The 21,905-nt window shown below is 33.7% G+C and overlaps 4 protein-coding genes across 7 annotated transcripts; 1 reads left to right on the top strand and 3 right to left on the bottom strand.

Annotated features, from left to right (window-relative positions):
• Positions 1 to 1,334: 1,334 nt before the first annotated feature.
• Positions 1,335 to 5,308, top strand: LOC107026262 (protein PLASTID MOVEMENT IMPAIRED 1-RELATED 1). Of its 2 annotated transcripts, XM_027918461.1 has the most exons (3): positions 1,335 to 1,413; positions 1,685 to 3,914; positions 4,012 to 5,308. In XM_027918461.1, the coding sequence occupies exons 2-3, from the start codon at positions 1,693 to 1,695 to the stop codon at positions 5,174 to 5,176; spliced, it is 3,387 nt and encodes a 1,128-aa protein (XP_027774262.1). In that variant the 5' UTR covers positions 1,335 to 1,413; positions 1,685 to 1,692; the 3' UTR covers positions 5,177 to 5,308. The 2 variants fall into 2 exon arrangements, with proteins under 2 accessions (XP_027774262.1, XP_015082654.1); XM_015227168.2 differs by lacking the exon at positions 1,335 to 1,413 and having other exon boundaries at positions 1,433 to 3,914.
• Positions 5,309 to 5,749: 441 nt separating this feature from the next.
• On the bottom strand, positions 5,750 to 9,897 carry LOC107026263 (PHD finger protein ALFIN-LIKE 4-like). The gene is made up of 5 exons (XM_015227169.2): positions 9,738 to 9,897; positions 9,627 to 9,659; positions 8,201 to 8,429; positions 7,683 to 7,818; positions 5,750 to 6,331 (listed from the first exon to the last, which is right to left on the bottom strand). Exons 1-5 carry the CDS (start codon positions 9,832 to 9,834, stop codon positions 6,086 to 6,088), a joined length of 741 nt encoding a protein of 246 aa, XP_015082655.1. The 5' UTR covers positions 9,835 to 9,897; the 3' UTR covers positions 5,750 to 6,085.
• Positions 9,898 to 11,359: 1,462 nt separating this feature from the next.
• LOC107023945 (alpha/beta hydrolase domain-containing protein WAV2) lies at positions 11,360 to 18,072 on the bottom strand. 3 transcript variants are annotated; one of them, XM_015224794.2, is made up of 8 exons: positions 17,671 to 18,072; positions 16,784 to 16,819; positions 16,570 to 16,648; positions 16,417 to 16,471; positions 16,216 to 16,332; positions 14,582 to 14,746; positions 12,607 to 12,868; positions 11,360 to 11,876 (listed from the first exon to the last, which is right to left on the bottom strand). In XM_015224794.2, the coding sequence occupies exons 1-8, from the start codon at positions 17,906 to 17,908 to the stop codon at positions 11,857 to 11,859; spliced, it is 972 nt and encodes a 323-aa protein (XP_015080280.1). In that variant the 5' UTR covers positions 17,909 to 18,072; the 3' UTR covers positions 11,360 to 11,856. The 3 variants fall into 3 exon arrangements, with proteins under 3 accessions (XP_015080280.1, XP_027774449.1, XP_015080279.1); XM_027918648.1 differs by having other exon boundaries at positions 11,360 to 12,015; XM_015224793.2 differs by having other exon boundaries at positions 11,360 to 11,974; positions 17,671 to 17,991.
• Positions 18,073 to 18,275: 203 nt separating this feature from the next.
• Positions 18,276 to 19,268, bottom strand: LOC107025138. Its single transcript, XM_015225980.1, has one exon. It carries the CDS (start codon positions 19,266 to 19,268, stop codon positions 18,276 to 18,278), a length of 993 nt encoding a protein of 330 aa, XP_015081466.1.
• Positions 19,269 to 21,905: the final 2,637 nt, after the last annotated feature.

Below are 21,905 nucleotides of genomic sequence, written 5' to 3' on the forward strand. Positions count from 1 at the left end.
TTCATTTTATACAATTCTCTGCCTAAATCTCTTTCTCTTTCTTGTTTTATACAATTCGCTTCAATTGAATATATATATAGCGAATTATACATATACATATACATATATATATATATATATATATATATATATACTATGGAACATAATTATACAAACTTTGCTAGCATACAAATATAAATTTTATATTTGCTATATGTAAAAGCTACCCTTTTTTTAATGTATTTACTCATTTTAAAAATTTCATGATCAAATGATTTTTCAAATAAAGTAAAACAAACTCCGTGGTCAAATGGGTTCCTAGATTGAATTAGAGATGTGGAGTGTTTATTATGCAAACAACTTATTAGATGTAATAGAGTAAAACAAACATCTTTTATTTTTTGCTTCTGATTTGTTTCTTTCTACTTCCAAATTAGTTTTCCTTTGGGCCGCCTGGTCCGATTTCATAACTTATTTGTTGTTGGACTTGTTTGATGAATAAATTGGTTCAAGGACCACCATTTACTTAAAATAAGGAAAAATAGATTAGATTGTCATTTTATTATCTTAATTAAGATCAATAGATGATATTTAGGTTTTTAATAATCATTACATGATCAAAGCAAATAAGCTGAACCAAGTCGGCTCAATAAGTCGAGATTTGATCAAGCTTTTTAGCTAAGTCGGATTGAAATACAAGCGAATCAAGTCCTGAGATGACTCAATTCTATGCATAGTCAACCTTATCTTAGTTAAGAAAAGTAAATAAGTGATTTTACAAGAAGACTATGAAATTAGTGAGAAGAACGAGATTTATAACAAAAATGTGGTGTACCTAACGCGAATTAAAAAAAAACGTGTATCAATTCTACTTACAAGAAATTAGAGGAGTTAGTGTGATAATATTTTGAAAAATTTTAATCTTTTAAATTTGTAAGAAAATTAAAACTTTTTAGTCTCCGTCAAAAATTAACAATTTATGTTCGTTAAGTTCGATGAAAATCATAATAATAGTAAAGAATTAATCATAAATACAAAAAAGATCAATTAAATTTTGAAATATACCGATAAGAAAATAATAAAAATTAACCTAAAAAATGCACTTCAAGAAATAAATAAATAAAAAATAACAAAAACTATACCTCTAAAGGAAAATATGAGTCGCCATGAATTGTCTCTTCTTTTTTATAACTCTCGTCAAATCTAACAGATAATTCAATAAATATATGACGGTCTAAAAATTTGAACTTTTGATAAATAAAAAAAAATTAAAATGGTTCTATATAACACTATTTTAAACCTAGATTCAAACCATTTTTGGCATAATCTATAGTTTGAATATATATTTAAAATAAAGATGATAACGCCAAAATAGAGACACAAATAATGAGTAAAGGAGAAACACTCGCCTAAGACATCGCTAATTCAAACTTTGTAAGAAATTCAAACTCTCTCTCTCTCTCTATCTATTCTTCTTCATGTCAACAAAATAACAAAAAGTTCATTTTTTTTTATGTCAAACTATACAGTTTTTTTTATGTTCAAATTTGTCTACGCAATGGCGATAGAACCTATGAATTTTTTTTTTCATAATGTAAATCTGTTAATCTTAGCAAAGAAGCAATTTTGAATGTTGAATTGTTTTAGTTTTACAATTCTGTGAATTGGGTTTTTGTATAATTGTAAGATTACGTTATTCTTGTAGTTTTTGCGATGTCGAAAGTTGGTGGAAATGAAAAATTGTTGGATGATATTGAAGCTCTAAATAAAGCTTTGTGTTTGGATAATAAAGGTGGACGGAGGAGTTTGATGTTAGGAGCTAGTAATCGTTCAATTTCTGTAGGAAAAACCCATCAGAAATCGAAGAATAGTGATGATTTATCAGGGAAGGAGAATAAGAAATCCATTTGGAGTTGGAAAGGCCTAAAATCTCTAGCTGTTAGGAACAAAAAATTTAATTGTTGTTTTTCTGTTCAAGTACATTCTATTGAAGGGTTATCAACATTGTTTGATGAGCTTTGCCTTGTTGTGCATTGGAAGAGGCGAGATGGTGAGTTAACGACTCGTCCTGTTGTTGTTTCTAAAGGGGTAGCTGAGTTTGAGGAACAGTTGACTCATACATGTTCTATATCTGGTAGCAAGAATGGTCCTAATCAATCAGCAAAGTATGAGGCTAAACATTTTTTGTTGTATGCTTCTATATATGCTACCCCTGATCTTGATTTAGGAAAGCATCGCGTTGATCTTACTAGGTTGCTTCCTCTTGCATTGGATGAATTGGAGGAGAATAGCTCAGGCAAGTGGAGTACTAGTTTCAGGTTATCAGGTAAGGCTAAAGGTGCAACCATGAATGTTAGTTTCGAGTATCACATCGTTGGGAAAACTTTTACTGTGTTTCCTAGCAGTACGAGTCTTCTCGATGTGAACAACTTGAGGCGCAATAGTGAAAAGGTAGCAAAAATTTTGGCACAATGTGAGCAAAGTGATGAGCTGAGTAAAACTATGAGGCGAGCAGGGAGCCTTCCTGCTCGATCTTCTGCTTCACAGTGTTCAGCTGAGAATATAAAAGACCTTCACGAGGTTTTACCAGCTCCTTCTTCTGAACTTTCCATATCTGTAAATGTGATGTATCAGAAACTTGAGGAAGAGAAAGTGGAATATTCAGTTGATTGCAAACCGCAGATAGATGTATGCTGTGATGATGTTAAGACCCTAAAACCCAACATAGCCTTGCTATCGGAGCCTGAGAAGGGAAATATTGAAAATGGGGACGATTTAAGTGAGGTTTCTATCAGAGATCAAGGTATAGAAGTTGCCTCAGAGGTACGAGAGGGAAAAGAAGAAGAAACCACGAAAACTGGTGATACTCCTTCGGAAGAGAATGCTGAACCTAATAGTAGTTTTGGGACGTTCAATGAAGAGGAGCCACAGCTTGCATTGTTGTCCAAGGAAGTTGACACTGAGAATAAAGATCTTTCAGTGAGTGCCTGCAATTTCGAGACAGACAAATCTTCAAAAGAGTCGATCATGAAAGAATTAGAGTCTGCCTTAAAGAGGGTCTCTGACTTGGAAAACGAGGGATTTGATTCTCAAGATGATGAAAATGAAGTTATAAATCATGATGGAGGCTTGAACATAAAAGGAAACTTTGGGGAGCTTAGGAAGGGAAAATCCCTAAGCTTGGATTATGACGCTGAATCTGTGGCTAGTGATTTTCTGGATATGCTAGGGATAAATCAATTTTCCCCGAGTTCTGAAAGTGAGCCTGATTCCCCAAGAGAACGACTGCTGAGGCAATTTGAGAAGGATACTTTGGCCGATGGGGGTTCCTTGTTCAACTTTGATGAGGACATTGATCACCAAGACTTCGCTTGTGATGCTTCAACTGGATCCGATTGGAGGAGCATTTATGAGGATTTTGATTATTCATGTAATGTAGAGATGCCAAAGATAGAAATCGAAGCAACAAGCAATAAAATTGGGGCGTCGATGTTGGAGGACTTGGAGACAGAGGCTTTGATGTACGAATGGGGCTTGAACGAGAGGGCATTTCAATGTTCCCCTCCTAAGAGCTCAAGCGGTTTTGGAAGCCCAATTGATATTCCTCTTGAGGACCCTTCCCAATTGCCCCCTCTTGGAGAAGGCTTAGGACCCTTCATTAAGACTAAAAATGGAGGATTTTTAAGATCAATGAACCCTTCACTTTTCAAGAATGCCAAGAGTGGGGGGAGCTTGATAATGCAGGTATCCAGTCCAGTGGTGGTTCCTGCAGAAATGGGATCTGGCATAATGGACATACTGCATCATTTAGCTTCCATTGGAATTGAAAAGCTCTCTATTCAGGCAAATAAATTGATGCCTTTAGAAGATATTACTGGCCAGACAATGCAACATATAGGATGGGAAACTGCACCAAGCCTAGATGGAACTGTGAGGTTTGAATTTCTCTTTCACTTGTATTTGAAATCGCCCGCATATTTAGCACATTGTATCGATTAACAAATTGTCTTATATGATTTCTACCTACTGCAGACAAGAATTTTTGCAGCATGAATTTGAGTATGGAAAAAATATGGCTGGTATTCAAAGTAATAAGGGGAAATTGCACAGACCAAAGTCCAGCAGCAAGTTGGAGTCAAATTCTGCCGGGCTTGACAAGGACTCAGAATACGTATCATTAGAGGACCTTGCTCCTTTGGCGATGGATAAAATTGAAGCCCTTTCAATCGAAGGTTTGAGAATACAGTCAGGCATGTCAGATGAGGACACACCTAATGTAAGCTCAAAACCCATTGGTGAGTTTTCAGCCATCGAGGGAAAGAAGGTCAACTTTGGAGGAGCTGTAGGTCTAGAAGGAACTGGTGGATTGCAGTTACTGGACGTTAAAGACAATGATGGTGGTGGTGAGGTTGATGGACTAATGGGCTTATCTCTCACTCTTGATGAATGGATGAAGTTGGACGCCGGAGAAATTGATGAAATCAGCGAGCGGACGTCCAAACTGCTTGCAGCTCATCATGGTACCTGCACTGATTTGTTTCGTGGTAGGTCGAAGAAACGTGGCAAGGGTAAGAACTGTGGGTTGTTGGGAAACAGCTTTACAGTGGCCCTAATGGTGCAACTTCGTGATCCTTTAAGGAATTATGAGCCAGTTGGTACACCTATGCTTGCTCTTGTTCAAGTGGAGAGAGTTTTTGTAACACCTAAAGCTAAGATATACAGCACAGTTTCTCAAGTTAGAAAGAGCAATGAAGACGATGATGATAATGAACTCAAGCCCCCCCAAAAAGAAGCTGGTGGTGTGGATGTGAAAGAAGAACAGATTCGTGAAGATGAAGAAATCCCTCAATACAAAATCACTGAAGTACATGTTGCAGGTTTAAAGACAGAACAAGGTAAAAAGAAATTATGGGGTTCGTCAAGTCAACAGCAATCAGGATCGCGTTGGTTGCTGGCGAATGGAATGGGAAAGAAGAATAAGCATCCATTAATGAAGTCAAAGGGTGTAAATAAATCATCAATAGCAGCTGCTTCTTCTCTAGCAACCACAACAACAGTGCAGCCTGGTGAGACGTTATGGAGTATATCATCACGGGTGCATGGTACAGGGGCTAAATGGGAGGAATTAGCTGCATTAAATCCACACATCAGAAATCCAAATGTTATTTTCCCTAATGAAAAGATTAGATTGAGGTAGCATTGTACGTAGAACATCATTTATATATATGATTGAAAAAATGAAGCTTCAATCTCTCTACTTACTTTTTGAAGAAATCATGATTTCATATCACAATGTAAGCTAAATTATTAGGCTTACCAATGTTGAATACAGGACACAACTAGAAAAAGACCAATAACAAATTCTAATGTATTTGGCAATGACCCCTACCTTGTAAGTTAAGATCTAGTGATGTATATCTCTAAAACACAGAGAAAAGGCATAGTTGAAAGGGAAAACGGAAGCAACAGATTTAGGTATCATAATAAGTAACTTCTTTAATGGATATTTTGTGAAGATAGAAGATATAGGAGATTCGACCATGGCAATAAAGGATTTCACATTGAACCATGGGGAGAGCAGCTTGCAGATACAGCAGAACGGATATCGTTACAGCAAATGAAGCTACTACAAGACCAGCACGGTTATATCTTACATCGCCCATTAAGTACATAATTCAATCTTGATTGACATGTTTTATTCTGACTAATCTCTAACCAGTCAACTAGCTCGCAAGCTGTAACCACGATGAGGCAAATAAATGCTCAGCAGTTCCTTCCAAATCACATCATATACTTGCATTTGAAATCATTGAGAACACGTTTTATGATCAAACAAGGAGCACCCAAAAACTACAGCTGCAACATATGCTTCAGATGAACTGCGTTTAGTTAGCATTGATACTGAAAGATGCATCTAATATCCAATTGTTTAGAGTTAAATAAAAGGGTGTCTTGAGGGAACTAAACTAGTCAAGCACCCAGATAAACATAAGAGACTAGGACTCTGACTACACATGCCTTGCTGATATTTGTAAGATGGCAGTGAGCTGAGCTCAACATGAACAATTACAAGTTGTGGAACTCAGCACATATCTGATAGGGGATGTCATGGGCGTATCCTCTTGTTGCTGCATGAAGGGCATTTGTACTGCTTTATATGCTCGGCCTTGGCAGGGGTGATCTTCACACAGTTTCCATGGAACCACCTCTCGCACATGTCACAGAAAATCCAGAATTCATCTGAAGCATAGTTCTCACCACATGCACCACACAGAGTGTCGCCATGTTCATCTTCTTCTTCCTCATCGAATCCATCATCCTCATCTTTTACTTGAGGCTTTGAGTATTTACCCTGAGATTTAAAATAAAACAATGTGGATGTCTGCTGTGCCATGCATGGAAAAAAAGCAATGAAGCATGGATCTATAACTAAGATGTCAACACATTAGAGGCATAATGATACAGGGTATATGAGGCATGATACTGAATTTAGTTAGAGGAATATGGCTTAGTGCATTGAAATAGACACAATGACAATGAGATAGATGCAGTAACATCTAGTCTAGATGATGATACAACAAGATACCCAGTGACAAGTTTAAAAGAGGATACTTCATAAGACAGTAAACTTAGCACAAGCAACTGCAAGACGGCACAAGTTCATTTTATTTATTTCTTTTGAGAAGAAAGGTTTATTTTTCAAAGCCGTTCGATGTAATTCACTTAAGACAACCCAAAATGTACAAACATAGTGCAAAGAAAAATCAAGTGTAAAATGTTGCACAACAGCAGCACCAAAATCACAAATAATTTTAGATAGAGAATCAATTTATGCAAAAAGGCCAATGATGAAGCAGCTGCAGGAGTTGAGGTAGACATAAAACATTGAATGAAGTTACATAGGAGAAATTCTAGATTAATAATAATAACACAACACTAAGGCTTCATAGGAATCTCATAGTTTACCTTACACAATACCTCTTCTATCCAGCATTGACTTCACCCTAGTACCTAGGCATCTAAAAAGCCTCTTCTATCAAACTTAAGCATAAACACAATTGTAATTACTATAGTTCAAATCACTTTTAACTGACTAATAAGCCTTCCTCAAACTAGAAACGGGGTAACCAACTAAACACTACGTGACCTGCCCAGAAATGCATAGACGCAAGCCTGTTCTGTTTTTACACCGAACACCAAGGTAAGCAATTATACAAGAAAATGACAAATCAACAATATATCAACTTAGGAGGCCCGTTTGAACTCCTATACTATAACAGGGCAGAAAGATTAGTTTTCCACTGTAGGAGAACATTATACAAATGCTTCACTTTCCTGATTTCTACCTCTCAATGTTATTAAACTTCTATGCCAATAGCAAAACATCACTAAATATGCCACTTACTGCTGTCGAGAGTCATCATACACATTTATAATTCAAAATGGGTGTGGATGATTGAAATCTGAACCATGGCTCAACTCAGAGAGGATCCATCTAGTGATTCATTGACCATATCTTAGGTTGACAAACATAAATTTTGAGGAAAGAATTCAGTGGCAATGTCCTAAAGCTGAAGGTTTTAAGCTAAATACTGTCCAAAGGGAATCCTTTAAAGACTACTGCACAGCTACTGTTATCCAAGAAAAACATCTATTTGAGAGAAGAGAGAAGGATTGGGGACTGGAGAGGTTTTCAACAGTACCGCTTTAGAATTTGATTTTGACTTGTTGCTGCTGTGATTTGAAACTGTTGACTTATCCTTTACTCTCTTCTTGGCCACTCCAGTAACAACTTCATATATTGTTGGCAGATCATTCATCATGTTGAAAAGACGTTTCCTAGATGAAAGAGATCAAAAGAATTCAGTGAAGTGAAAAAACTTCCCATACTAAGTGGACTCTAAATGAAGGAAATAATTGTTTTTCTCCATCAAAGAAATCACACAGATGCCTGCTGGGACAATTCCTCCAAGCTTTGACATCTGACAAGGTGTAATTATAAGCATACTACCAGAATGCTTTACAAAATGACACAGCAAAGACTTGTAGGCTGTTCGCAACTATTTATGATTGAAAGCAAGATATTTGAAGAAAAGACACAATTCTGATATGATTAAAAAGGAAAAAAAATATAAACAAATAAATCACTTGAAAGGTGACCTATTAAAAGTACAAATAACCAAGAAACTATTTTCTTATATTGCTGTAGAATCGAGTTTACCTGTCAGCTCTATCAAAGCCGAATCTGGCACCAAAATAGAAGGAAACAGAGAGTAGCCATGCATCACTATGTACAGCAACTAGAGCTAACCATTCCTTTTCTTGCATCCCATCTCTAGCGAAGTTTATACCTAGTGCTGGCTCTGGAAGCTCTGGAGGCACCTCCTCAGCTGGCAAATTGACTTCCCACTGCTCGCTTGGATATCCATAGAGGCAGAGATTTTCCTTTTCTGCAAGGTTTCCAAATATAAAGAGAGTAAACAAAGACTAATCACAATTAGAAAAATACTCGTTCAATAAGCACAGCGAAGTCAGAATGAAACATTGGCGCCACCAATATCTTTATCATGCAAAAAGTATTCTAAGGACAAAATCAGGCACAAGCTTCAATCTTTTTTCACAGAATTTATTAAGTTGGATGAGAATTCACGAAATGATGAACTAGACTACATTAAATTAGTAATTTGAGACTTAAATCAATAACAAAGCTGGTCAGTAAGCAAAAAAGGAGCAGACAGAAAATGATCCTACATCTGCAATAGCAACTCAATCAAAGCGAAAAAATGAAGCCTGTATATGAAGTTAGACCAATATCTTCCAAGCTATGAAAAATTAAAACATCTAGGGATTGATTGCTAGAATCATATTGTGAGGGACAACATACAGTAAGAACATAAGACCACAGTTACTATTCACTCATCTCCAGGTCAAGTCCACCCAACCGGTAAACATGGCAATTTCAGTTTGGGCAGAAAGCTTAACCAACAATCTAAATAAGATATTTCTCCCACAACTCATATGTCTGAAAAATCTCCATTTAAAGTAGAATGAATTCACATTGCACACACGGTACAGTACATTACAGAGAGAGTAGTGTTCTTGAAGCATTATGAACAGCTCTAGACGCAAGCAGAAAACCAACACCCTATTAAACAACTCTAAAATCTTGAATTGGAAGAGATATTTACCAGTAAAAACAAAATCTCAGTTAAAAGTCACGCAACAAAAAAGAAAACCATGTCTATACAAACAGGACAAAGGACAATATAATACAGCAAAAAAACAGATTATCCAGTAGTTTAATTTTTTTTAAATATAATATAATTGGAAAGAAAAGAAAAACAAGGTGCTACATTCTTCTGTCCTTTGACCCAAAACCCGAAAATTTGATTGAAAAGTAATGCGTTATTTTTATCTCAAATAAAAAAGGTTCCATTTGGGTCGCCATCAGAAACAGTAATCAGTTGGGTAAAATGTGAAAAAGAGGAAGCAAATAACATGAAAACTGAAAACCAACCAAATCCGGCAAAAATTAGCGAAACACTGGAGAACAAACACAGAAAGCAACATACAGGCAACGGAAGAGAAAAATTTTATCAAAGGCGGAAATGTATATGGAAAAAAGAAAGTAAAGATCTCTAACTAACCAGGGTCACATTGATGATAAAAATCCTCCACATCTGCAAAAGCAAGAGAAAAATGATGAAATGTAGCATAAACTTAAAAAACAGAGCAGCAACACAGGAAATTGTCGATACCAGTGGTGAGGGCTTTGATCATGCCGGCTCGACGGCCGGTAAAATCCTTAAAAACTTCTTCCACGGTGCGAGGATTGTACTGTGCACCTCCTTCCATCTTCACAATGGATCACTCTAAACAATTTTTCTGGTAATTTGAAACAACTTTTTGAGCACGAAAGGAATATAATTGACAAGGGTATTATCGTAATAATACTGGATCATTTTGGACGGAAGTGGAAATCAAAACACAGACCAATTCGAATGAACTATTTGTCTGACGTGGAATAATTTCATTGGTGGACGTGAAGTTTCAAATGTTTATTTTTAAAATAAAATAAAATGGGAATTGAGGTACGTGTTGGATAAGATGATGGCGCTAGCAAAAACAGAAATGCTAATTTCAGCAATGGCTTCTATATTTGGCTACTCAATCAAACTGTTAAATACTTCCACCCTCGCTAATTATTTGTTCACTTTTCCTTTTTTTTAGTTATCTCTAATTATTTATACATTTTGACAAATTGAGAAAGAACAATTTTTTAATCTATTATACTCTTAATTAATTATTTTAAACAGGCAAATTTTCTTGAAAATCTTAAATTTTTAATTCATCTACTTCATATTTAATAAGGGTGATTATTATTTTCTTAATAGGTGCGTCAGTTAGAAAATAAACAAATAATAGGAACAAAAAGAGTATTATTTCTTGTTTTAATGAATAGGATGAATTGTATTATTTTTCATCGTTACATAATGTCACATATTAAGAATTTGAATGATAAATATACAAGAAAAAGTAGAATATAATTTGAGTTATAACTTGTAACCCTACCAAAACAATAGAATACAAGCGAGTGCTACTTTGTAAAAAATAAATACTATTAACAAGTAAAGACAAAAATTGAAGAAAGATTAAAATAATAATACAATAACACAAATTAACCATTACATTAAATGAAACTTTTAATTGTTACCTAACAATAAATCCAAATAATCCAATAAAATTCAAGTAACAATCAAAGCAAACATCGTATCTAAACTAATAATACAATAAGCAACAACTATCCAAACTAAAATGAGGTGAGATGAGGAATTCAGTAATTAAATATTACAGTATTAACCAATTTTAAATTCCCAAAAACTAATCACTTTCACTCTTAAACTTCACATTGTTTTCAAGTAAAATACTCCCTCCCTCTGTTCAAAAATGCTTGTCATGTTACATTTGTCGAAAGTTAATTTGACTAATTTTTAAAGATAAATTAGATCACATTAATTCGATGTGTTAAAAAAAATTAGATATTCTAAAACTATATGAAAAGTACTATAAATTACAATTTTTTCATATTAATATGATGAAAAAATGCATCTTAAAATGTTAGCCAAAATTTTTATAGTTTAACTCTAAAAATAGAAATTCTAAAACTATATGAAAAGTACTATAAATTACAATTTTTTCATATTAATATGATGAAAAAATGCATCTTAAAGTGTTAGCCAAAATTTTTATAGTTTGACTCTAAAAATAGAAATCATGACAAATAATACTGGACGGAAGGAGTATATACTACAAAAATTCAAACTTTGAAGCTTCAAAATCCATAGCAAAAGAGAAGCCTAGACATATTTGCAAATGAGACTAAATAAACTTTAGTAAGTATTGTATTAAATTACAAGCCGTGATGTTTTCCTCAAATGGTATAGTTGAAATTTGAATACGAATAAGTCCTTCAGAAGAACCTTACAAGCTTTAAGCTGAAAATCCTGGTGTGTATGTAATAACTTAGGAAAGTTTTTGAATACATAGATTGGAAGTTCACAAATTATAACTCCCTTTGGAAGAAAAAGCATCACACCAAAATAAAGATAAGCCATTCACACGAAAGAATGTCTTCCGCCTGTTATCACTCTCTGGTAGAGAGTTGCCATTTTACGTTTGGCATACAATCGAAATGTTTGAATCCTTATTCATACAAAACATACTCAGCTGGACCTATATTTCGACACCCTAGTATTGTTAGTGAGATGCAGTATAAATCAAGACCCTTCACATCTTTTTCCCTTCTGAAAATAGGACACCAAAAAATATCATCAGAAGAATAAATATTTGAAAGGATGCACTTCCATTCCCTTGATATCACAAACTGCTCTTCATCACTGCAACATCAAAAGAAATGTATTTGAATCCTCGAATCCAAAGTTACATTTGAACTCCTGAAACTCAACATTTCAGCTTGCACCAAAATCTGAAGATACTGCAAATGATATTATCACAAACCAAACAGCCACAATTAGCCTAGAAAAGAATTGAAGTTCATCAGCTTTCAAACTTCAACACAGTGAGAAACAATGATCCACAAAGTGAAGATAAATGGATATATGAGGTAGCAGGATAAGGTAATACTTTAACAATCTTGTAGTTTCAGAAAGGAGCTATAACAGGAGCTAAATCAAAAGAATTAATAGCATTTACTGTTCTATGAATTATTAGATACCTGTTGGATATCATACTCTCAAATGTCTTTTCCAAATACTATTTTATGAGTTAATTTTGAAAATAGATTTTAGACATAACAAAATGGTCTATTCCTTAGGCTGATAAAATAGGACATGACTTCCCTTTCAGATATCTAGAGGGATCAGTCATACTTGACCCAGTCTTTGACAGAGCAATTTTTTTTTCGAGACAGTTTAAAAGGGGCCGACTGTCCAGGTATATAGGAGGATTGCAGCCTCTAGAACCCTAACTTAACAATATCCTTCAAAGAAGATTTATCATCTGTGTTTTCACAAATATTTTCTTAGACGATAATTAAGATGCCCAAAACCATATAACAAAGAAAAGATAGCAGAACAATAGCAGATAAAGTTGATATCTGCAACTAACCATTTTGCTTAGAGGACAGTTCCGAATCCTTCTTTGATTCATCATCCTTCTTCTCTGGGACAGTTTCTTCCAAATATTTCTGAATTGTCCTCCAATAATGATCACCACCTGCCAACCAGGTATCCATGTGCATCCCACTAGGAAATTCCACAAATAAGCATTGCCTGTTACGTGCCGCTGCCTTTGCATACAACATCTGCATGTGGAATGGTGGAACCATCTCATCTTGTAATCCAGATAGGAAGAGGATTGGTTGCCTGATCTGCACTCAAAACATCAGATAACATAAGCCAGACGTCTGAGCTAACTTGAACATAACAAGGACAACAAAAGCCAGAAACATAATTGCAACCAGCTTCCTTCTGAAAAAGGGGGGAAGAGAACATAATTTCGACCAGCTTCTAGCAACTTAACAATAAATAAATAAAAGGCTAGCAGACACAGTTATTTCACAAAGTTGAAATAAAATCTAAGATGGTTCAGGCAACTATAATAATATACAGATTCATGGTCGATAAGAAACCCTGCTGTTATCAAAACGTGCAAGAACAGTAACTAGATCTCTCAATATCACATCATTCGCATCTTATCTATGAAATTACAAATATACAACTGAGATGCAATTCAAGTGCATTTCATAGTAAATGAATACCTCAGAGTTATTCACTTTTTTCTTTTTTAAATTTCATCTGAAAATCATCAATTAACCATGAAAATTCCAAATACAACTTGAAGCTATATTTGAAATTCGGAAAACACCTCAAAACTTGTTTTCACTTATTTCCATCTCACTTTTGACCATTGCATTTATTTCTCTTTTTTTTTAAAAAAAAATGCCCTAAATGTTTTGTTTTAATAAAAAATGACCCGTTTAAATCAGTCACTAGCCAGGGAATTTTAATAAGAGCAGAACTTTATAAAAAGTTTGTTTTTATAAAGCAATTCAAGTGATCACTTTCCAAGAAATTATAAGAAGAACAGAACTTAAGAAATTACTTGGCAACATGCCTTAATTGAGTATCACTCTTTTATGCATTTTTTTGAAATGGGTGCTTACATAGGAGGTTAAAACATTGATTTTATGTTCTTTTACTTATGAAATCTTGTTTTTTCCTTGGTTTGATTCATATAATTCTCTTGGATTTTGATTTTTCTTTGTGTTCCTTTGAAATGGTAAAACAGGTATGTAGATAATTAGGCTGCTTTGTGTATGATCTGGTTTTCATTTCTTGGAGAGTTTCTGTTCCATTACTTTGTTGGTGCTTTTGTGTCTGTTTGGTCCAATGTTAATGTAGATAACAAAATCAATGGAGCCAGCTGACTATTTCTGTATTTCTTTTTTTTCTACAAAGATTCACTTTTTAAAGATATTACTCTTATAGAGAAAATCAGATTGTATGTTTCATGTAAATTCATTACGTTTGATGGTTTTGCTAGTTTTTAAAAATTGAGGGGTACAAATCATATTTCATTATTTTCATGTTCTATGGAAAAGTACATTCAAGTAGCCAAATATTCTTTTTTTGAAAATTAGCAACCAAATATTCTTTGCAAAAACTATAACCATACACAAATCCATCTTCAACTTCAACTTCAGAAATCCCAAATAAAGTGAAAAATATTTGGTTTCCATGGCCAAATGCCTACTCAGAAAAAAGGATCTGAAATGACTTATCCACGTTACTACTTTAGAACACTTCGCTATTACTCAAACCATGAAATATATTACCTCAATCCAACTTAATTACCCAGTTCTGTTTTAGTCCATCCTAAAAATTATGAACTATTTGCTAGAAACATAATTTTTATCCCTCCAAGAACTTAACTTAAACTTTACAAACTTGAGTGACATCTTCACAACTTTCTCTACCTTTAGTATACTCAATAAAACAAAAAAATGAAGTTTACTCTGAAGAAAAAGTCAACTCAAGTCAATTCAAATGGGACAGAGAGAGTTATAAAGATGCATCCTCACCTCACCAATGACATCAATGGTATTCCATGGAGATCGAACAACAAAGTTAAGAAGCTTGAAACCCTTTGAGCCACTGCCACCAATGACCCACTTCAAGAATGGCAAGAGAACTCCTGCCATATCCAGGATAGAGGTGAAAGTATTCTCCAAAATGAGCCCAGCTACCTACAATAGTGAAAGAAAACTAAGATTTGAATGTCAAAATACCATATCCCGGATAGAGGTGAAAGTATTCTCCAAAATGAGCCCAGCAACCTACGATAGTGAAAAAAAACTAGGATTTGAATGTCAAAACACATGTACAAGTTATAAGAACCTTCAGCTATTTACACACCTTGGAACAGAAGAGTTTGGAACAAAACCCGGAAAGATAAGACACAGAACAGAAAGAAACAAAAAAGAGGTCCATATAGATTCCCCTAAACAAAATAGACAGACTCTATTCTATGCAGCTTGACCCAGAACATGCTTAATCAACTATACGTAATTGGCAGTGGGAAAACCTCAGAAATAAACTGATCACCTCACACATCAAACAGGAAATTCATAAACAAGGAACTTGAATATCAAACAAGAAAATCATAATCAAGGAATATCAATTTGTAGATCATCTAAGAAACGCGGGAATCAAGGCATATCAATTTGTGGATCATCTAAGAAACGCGGGATCAACTGATGAATACTAATATAATTACCAAATCTAGATCGTTGGGTCACTCACATCAAACCATGGAACCGCATTAAGGGAGATTTTTTCACTTGGCATGTGGAATTAATGATTTCTGTAATACAAATAAAGATTCAGTTGAACATTCGACTACTATTACATTCTTTCAGAAACCAAACTCTTCTTGTATGCATGAACTGGATGTAATATTGGATGAAGATTAAAGTATGTAGAAATGGAGTAAGATTAAGCAAACTCGGGTTATGATGGGGTCTCAATACTAGAAGCACATCAAAAGTTTCTAGTTACATAATGAACAAATAGCGCAAAATAGGATAATGTACTTAAAGAACATCACGGTCATGAGATAAATCGTAGAGGTTATACACCCAAGAGACTAACATCATAAGATTATATGGACTTCTATTTTATTTGAGAAAAATGGGAGCAAACATTCTCCTAAACTCATCCATTGAAGAAGTGAAAAAAAAAAGAATTAAATCAGACATCTACTATATTACAAGCTAGTATCTTATCTTACGGTCAATAGTTTAGGTGCAGAAGAGATTTCTCTTTACTCTAAAGGGAAAGAAAGGTAGCTTTATTTTTATTCTAGAAAAGAAATAGTGTTCTTTTTTTCTTCGTCATATTTATAAGTTGCCCCTCTCATGCTGGTGATGAACTCAGATTAGTTTAGTTTTCGCTTGAAAGCTTGTATTCCTATCAACCTCCAAAGAGTGCCTCTAAAGTTATTTACTTCAACCAGGTGGAGCCAAGAGCACCCATGGAGCATATAAGTTTGAAAGAAACTTGATAAAGTACTATGAATTCTCTTCCCGTGATGGAGCCTATGTTGAACTCAAATTTAAGGAGTAAAAAGGAAACTAAACAAATTAGAGATAATCAGGCTTTATAACATTATTAGACGTAACAGCATGACAAAAAGAAAAATGAATTGCTACATTACCTTGTCAGGATTGTTTTTGGTAAGAACAGTACCAACAGCTCCTCCAAGTGACCTTCCAAAGACTACTATTCTTGATGTGTCAATATCGGTCCTCTGAACTAAATGATCCAGTGCAGCCTATTGAAAAAGACAAGCACAATTATGTAATTTCAAAAATAAGGTTTGGGTCAAAATCTATGAAATTGGGAAAGCTAACAAAACCTGAGCATCCTTTGTGATTCCATGTTGAGAAGGGTATCCATCACTGGCTCCGTAACTTTGTTGCAACAAAATTATTAGAAAAAGAAAAAGACACTAGTTTAATCAAAGACAAAACAGACAGGAAACTGACAAATAAGGGGAAATGATTTATACCCTCGATAGGAAAGCATAAAAACATTGCATTGCAAACGTTGTAACATTATGCGAACCATTTCAAGACGATGTGCAATATCTGCAATTAATTAGTAAAGGATAACCAGGATAACCAAAAGAGATAAAGTTGACTTTTACAACACGAGTGCAAGAAGAAGATTAAGAGAAGGAAGGTCTGCAAATCATTCAAGAAGACATTATAACAAAAGGATACTTCCTGCATTCTCTTGAAAAAAGATGATAGTTGGACCTGCAGAACCAAAATAGTATCTCAGCATAAATTACGCTAACCAGCAAACAAAAACTAATCATATGTGGACAACACATCCAAATTAGTTTAAAATCCTTGTAAGCACCACTTCCTATATCAGTAGAAAACAATGCGGAAACATCATAGCTGTGCATGCTCCAGCTAGGTGGTTAGGTTGCTAAGTGTACTGAAAATATATTAGTTTAAAACTTCAAATGAGATACTGACTTGGAGTTCAAAGGTGAATGCCGATATTGCATTTAGGTTCTATTCTTGCTCTGATAGATGGTTAACTAGCAACCCTGCCACGACATCCATACTTCTTGCCTTGGCAACATAATAACCACTATCATATACACTAATTTACAATCAGGATTTTTAATCTTCGCTGATAGATGTTGATGTGCATCTATCTGTAGCAGCATTCTAACAGTTTGCCCCCACTACATTTTGTCGAAACTATTGGCAGACATAGGTACCAACTAATTCTAAACTCTTGGGATCCAGGAATTAATCATTTTCCATGAACAACATAGCTCATTTGCACAAACAAATTACTCAAAGAATCATTTATCAAGTAAATTTCAGGAACAAATCAGAAACCACATCAACCAATCTTATTCCGTTCAAAAAGTTACTCTTATTTCTATAAACATTAATCCATTCTCTCGCACAATTCAGGTAAAACATAAACTAAAAAGGTTGTACAAGTGAAATTAGGTCAAAAATCATCCGGAAGTTCACTAGTAACTTGAAAAAATATGGATGAAAATGACAAATCGAACACAAATTACGGCCATCTGGTGTAATTAGAGTAGATAAAACATAAGAAAAGGCAGTTTAAGAGAGACCTCTGCAGTCAGGGAAGAGTTTGATGAACCAAGCATGAAGACGAACACCGTCTGAAGATCTGAGCCAAACATCTTCGTAAAGGAGTCGAAGTCGAGCGGGAGTAATTGGATATGCCTTAGTGAGTCCAGGTAAGACGGGAACATATACAAGTTTTTCCTGAAAGGCGACCAGTATTGCCATCCCGGCGACCACTATTCCTCCCACTCCGTACAGCAACAAGCTCACGTACGACACCATTTCTGTTCCCTCAAGCTTTTTTGAATTGACAGTAGAAAATGGGGCAATTGGAGGAGGAAAATGAGTGAAATTCTTGTGTAATGGTTGTTAACTCCTCATGTCTACACTCATATGCCTTTTTGTTTCACCACCGATCCCACCACGGCGTTTCTTTCCTGCTTCTACCATTTTATTTATTTATCAATATTTTATTTCATTAACACTAAATTAAATATTTCTAAATTAAGAGCCCCCATTTTTTTTTTGTAACTAAAAATTTTATTAATTACCATGGAAAACATTACAATTCAAGCAGCTAACACAGCATGCTTTGATCTCAAACAAACTCCAAACTACCTACTACACTACTAACTATCGCTCAAAAATTTCATTGACTTACAACTTTTGTAATACTAGAAGAAGCTCTAGCAATAGTTACATAGGCTATCTCTTTAGCTATATTTTCCTTCATTTTGCTCTTGTGCTCAAAGATTCTGTTGTTTCTCTCAATCCACAAACCATAGACGCCTTCAATCTTTACAATCTTGAATAGTTGTGCTGTTGAACTCTTCCCTTTCCCATGTTGAATACACCACTGCAGAAACTGTCCCCATGACATTGGGAAAGCATTTTGTTGGTCTATCCATCCTAGTAGTCTCTCCCACAGCTTCCTGGCAAATTGACATTGTAAACACAAATACTCTATACTCTCTTCAGCATTCTTGCATAACACACAGATCTTGTCTACTACAACTCCCCATTGAGTTAGTCTATCAACTGTTGCTAGCTTTTGATTCATCATAATCCACATTGTGAAGTAAGCTTTAGGCCTTGCTGCATTGTTAAACATGAGACAATTCCATGCAGGCCTTTGTTGCTCACCTTTCATGTAACAATATATTTGCCTGATCACCCCTTTTCCCTTATTTTGTACTTGCTGAACTTGATCAACTATATGCTTTGCATTCATTACTTTCTTTATCATCCAGCTTGCATGGTTTCTCATCTGCCAGTCACTCTGCCCCTTTATATAATATGCATGTATCCATTTGATCCATAGCTTGTCTTCTTTGTTTGCTAAGTCCCAACATAATTTAGCTATTGCAGCTCTATTCCAAACTTTCATATTAATCAATCCCATACCGCCTTCATATTTAGGACAGCACACTTTCTCCCATGCTATTAGAGCCTTTTTTGTAACATAACCAACCCCTGACCACAAATAACTTCTACAAAGACCTTCAATCAATTTAATTATCTTTGCAGGAATAATGAAAAGTTGTGCCCAGTATGACTGCACTCCAAACAATACAATCTTAACTAGTTGTGTTCTTCCTGCATAAGACAATTTTTTTGTTGTCCATGAGTTGATTCTTGCCATGATTTTGTCAATAAGAGGGTACCACTGGAGTATAGACAATTTCTATGATGAGAGAGGCACCCCCAAGTATTTAAAAGGTAGCTCTTCCATTTTATAGCCAAGTTGTTGTACAATTTGCTGCCTCACCTCCATCTGAACTCCACCACAATATATTGAGCTTTTAGTAAGATTTGCCTACAGTCCAGAAGCTTGAGAGAACTCTAAGAAACATCCTTGAAGTGCCTTGATGGAGTTAAGATCACCTCTAGAAAACAGTAACAAATCATCTGCAAAACATAAATGTGTGATATCCAGCTTAGAGCATTTAGGATGATACTTAAATGTTTTCTCTTCTTTAAGTCCCTTGAGAAGTCTACTAAGATATTCCGTAGCTATAGCAAACAAAAAAGGTGACATTGGATCCCCTTGCCTGAGTCCTTTAGCTGCATCAAATCTTTGAGTAGTCTATCCATTAACCACAATAGTGCAATTCACTGTCTTGACACAATGCATTACCCATTGAGTAAACATATCAGAAAACCCAAGCCCACCATCACTTGCTCTAAAAATAGTTTTAAAAAAAATACTTTTAAAAGTTCTGAAATTTATTTTTAAAATAAATAATTATGTGTTTGGATAAAAGTGCTGAAGTTAAAAAAAAATTGTTAATGTGTTTGGCAAATAAATGCTGATAAGCACTTTTTTAAATCAAAATGTTTGAAATACCCTTAAAAGTTGTTAACATGATAAAAATTGATTAATTTAAGGTTTTTATACTTAAAAAAATAAAACAAAATTAATTTATATTTTACATCCATAAATAATTATATTTTGCTATCATTCACATATTTCTTTATTATCACAAATTGTTTATAAATAATAATTATAATAATAATAATGATAATATATAATAATAATAATTAATAGTAATAAAAATAATTAATAATAATAATAATAAATAAAATATTAACAATAATATATAATAATGATAATAATAAATAATAATAATAATATAATAATAATAATAATAATATAATAATAATAATAATAAATAATAAATAATAAATAATAATAGTTATAATAATAATAATAATATATAATAATAATAATAATAATATGTAATAATAATAAAATATTAATAATAATAATAGGAATATATAATAATAATAAAGAATAATAAAATAAGTAATAATAATATTAATAATGATAAATAATAAAATATTAATAATACTAATAATTATACTTCTTTCTTTGATTTGATAGTAATAATAATAATAAAATAAAATAATAATAATAATAATAGTAATAAATGATAATAATAATGATAATAATAATAATAAAAGAATTAAGGATAAAAATGTAATATACACTGTCAACGTACTTTTAAGTTGAAAAGAAAAAAGCACCCCTCACCTAGCTTTTAGTTTTTAGCTTAAAATAAGTTATTTTGATATTTGCAAAACACTCTAATAAGTAAAAAACTGACTTTTAAGTCAAGTTGACTAGCTTTTTAGCCCATCCAAACATGCTCTAAATTGTTACTAAATATAATATAATTTCGTTATAGAATTAGGTTTACTTAGATGTATTTATTTTTGCTTGTTATGGTAATCATGTTAACAGAGGCGAATCTAGGATTTAGAGTCATTGGGTGCCAAGCAGAGGCGGACCCACGTGATTTGATAGAGGCGCACGTGCATTCGTTAAATTCAAAAAAGAATCACGTGTGTGTGTATATATATATATATATATATATATATATATATATATATATATCTCCTGAGAAACTGACATAAAATAGGATATAATCAACAGTGCACCCATAAGAAGCGTAGGGGTGCCCTTGTTTAGTTGGTACAAGCCAGAAGAACCACTCGCGAGAATGTGATTCAATTTTATTTCGTTATTTTTATTTTAAGTTTAGCTTATAAATTATTTTTGAGTCATTACTTACCAATCAAATACTACATTATTAGTTAATTGTAGTAAAAATTTCGTTAACTACCTAAATTATGATAGTATTGGTGCATCAAAATCTTCAAATTTTAGATTCATCTCTAATGCTCAGTAGGCTCATCGATTAAATGAATTATTCGTCTTGTGGCTAGATGAGAGAGCACGATTGGGCGATGGGCTGAAGTTTTAACTAATGACAATTTTTTGTTGTTCAAAAGTTCAAAGAAAGAGTTAGGATTTCAACGGTGAAGAGAATATTTTTTATATATTTAATCATATAAAAGAAAAATCAAAGAATTAAATTAAATTAGTTAAAGACAATAATTGATTAACACTTAATAATAAGTTAAAATAAGTAAAAAGAAAAATTATAAGAAAATGTGTCTTGTTGTTTTCAAATAGAAACGCCGCCGGCAGTAAAAAGGAAAAATTAAAACAAGAAAAGGTTGCTTGTTGCTAGCTAGAATTGATCCCGCGAACTAAGATTCATTAAGTAGTGGGCCTATCACTGTGCAAAGAATACTTTTATTCACTGGATGACACGTTTATTATTTATACATATGTTGTGTATAAATACTTATATATAAATAGAGTTTCCGTCGACGTTCATGAGTGGCGTGGCACCCCTAATGGCCTTAATAATTCGCCCCTGAATTCATGTACGATTGTTAGTATCAAATGAAAAAAATCTTTATCATTATT

This window comes from Solanum pennellii, chromosome 7, assembly GCF_001406875.1.
Source record: "Solanum pennellii chromosome 7, SPENNV200".
Classification (NCBI taxonomy): domain Eukaryota; kingdom Viridiplantae; phylum Streptophyta; class Magnoliopsida; order Solanales; family Solanaceae; genus Solanum; species Solanum pennellii.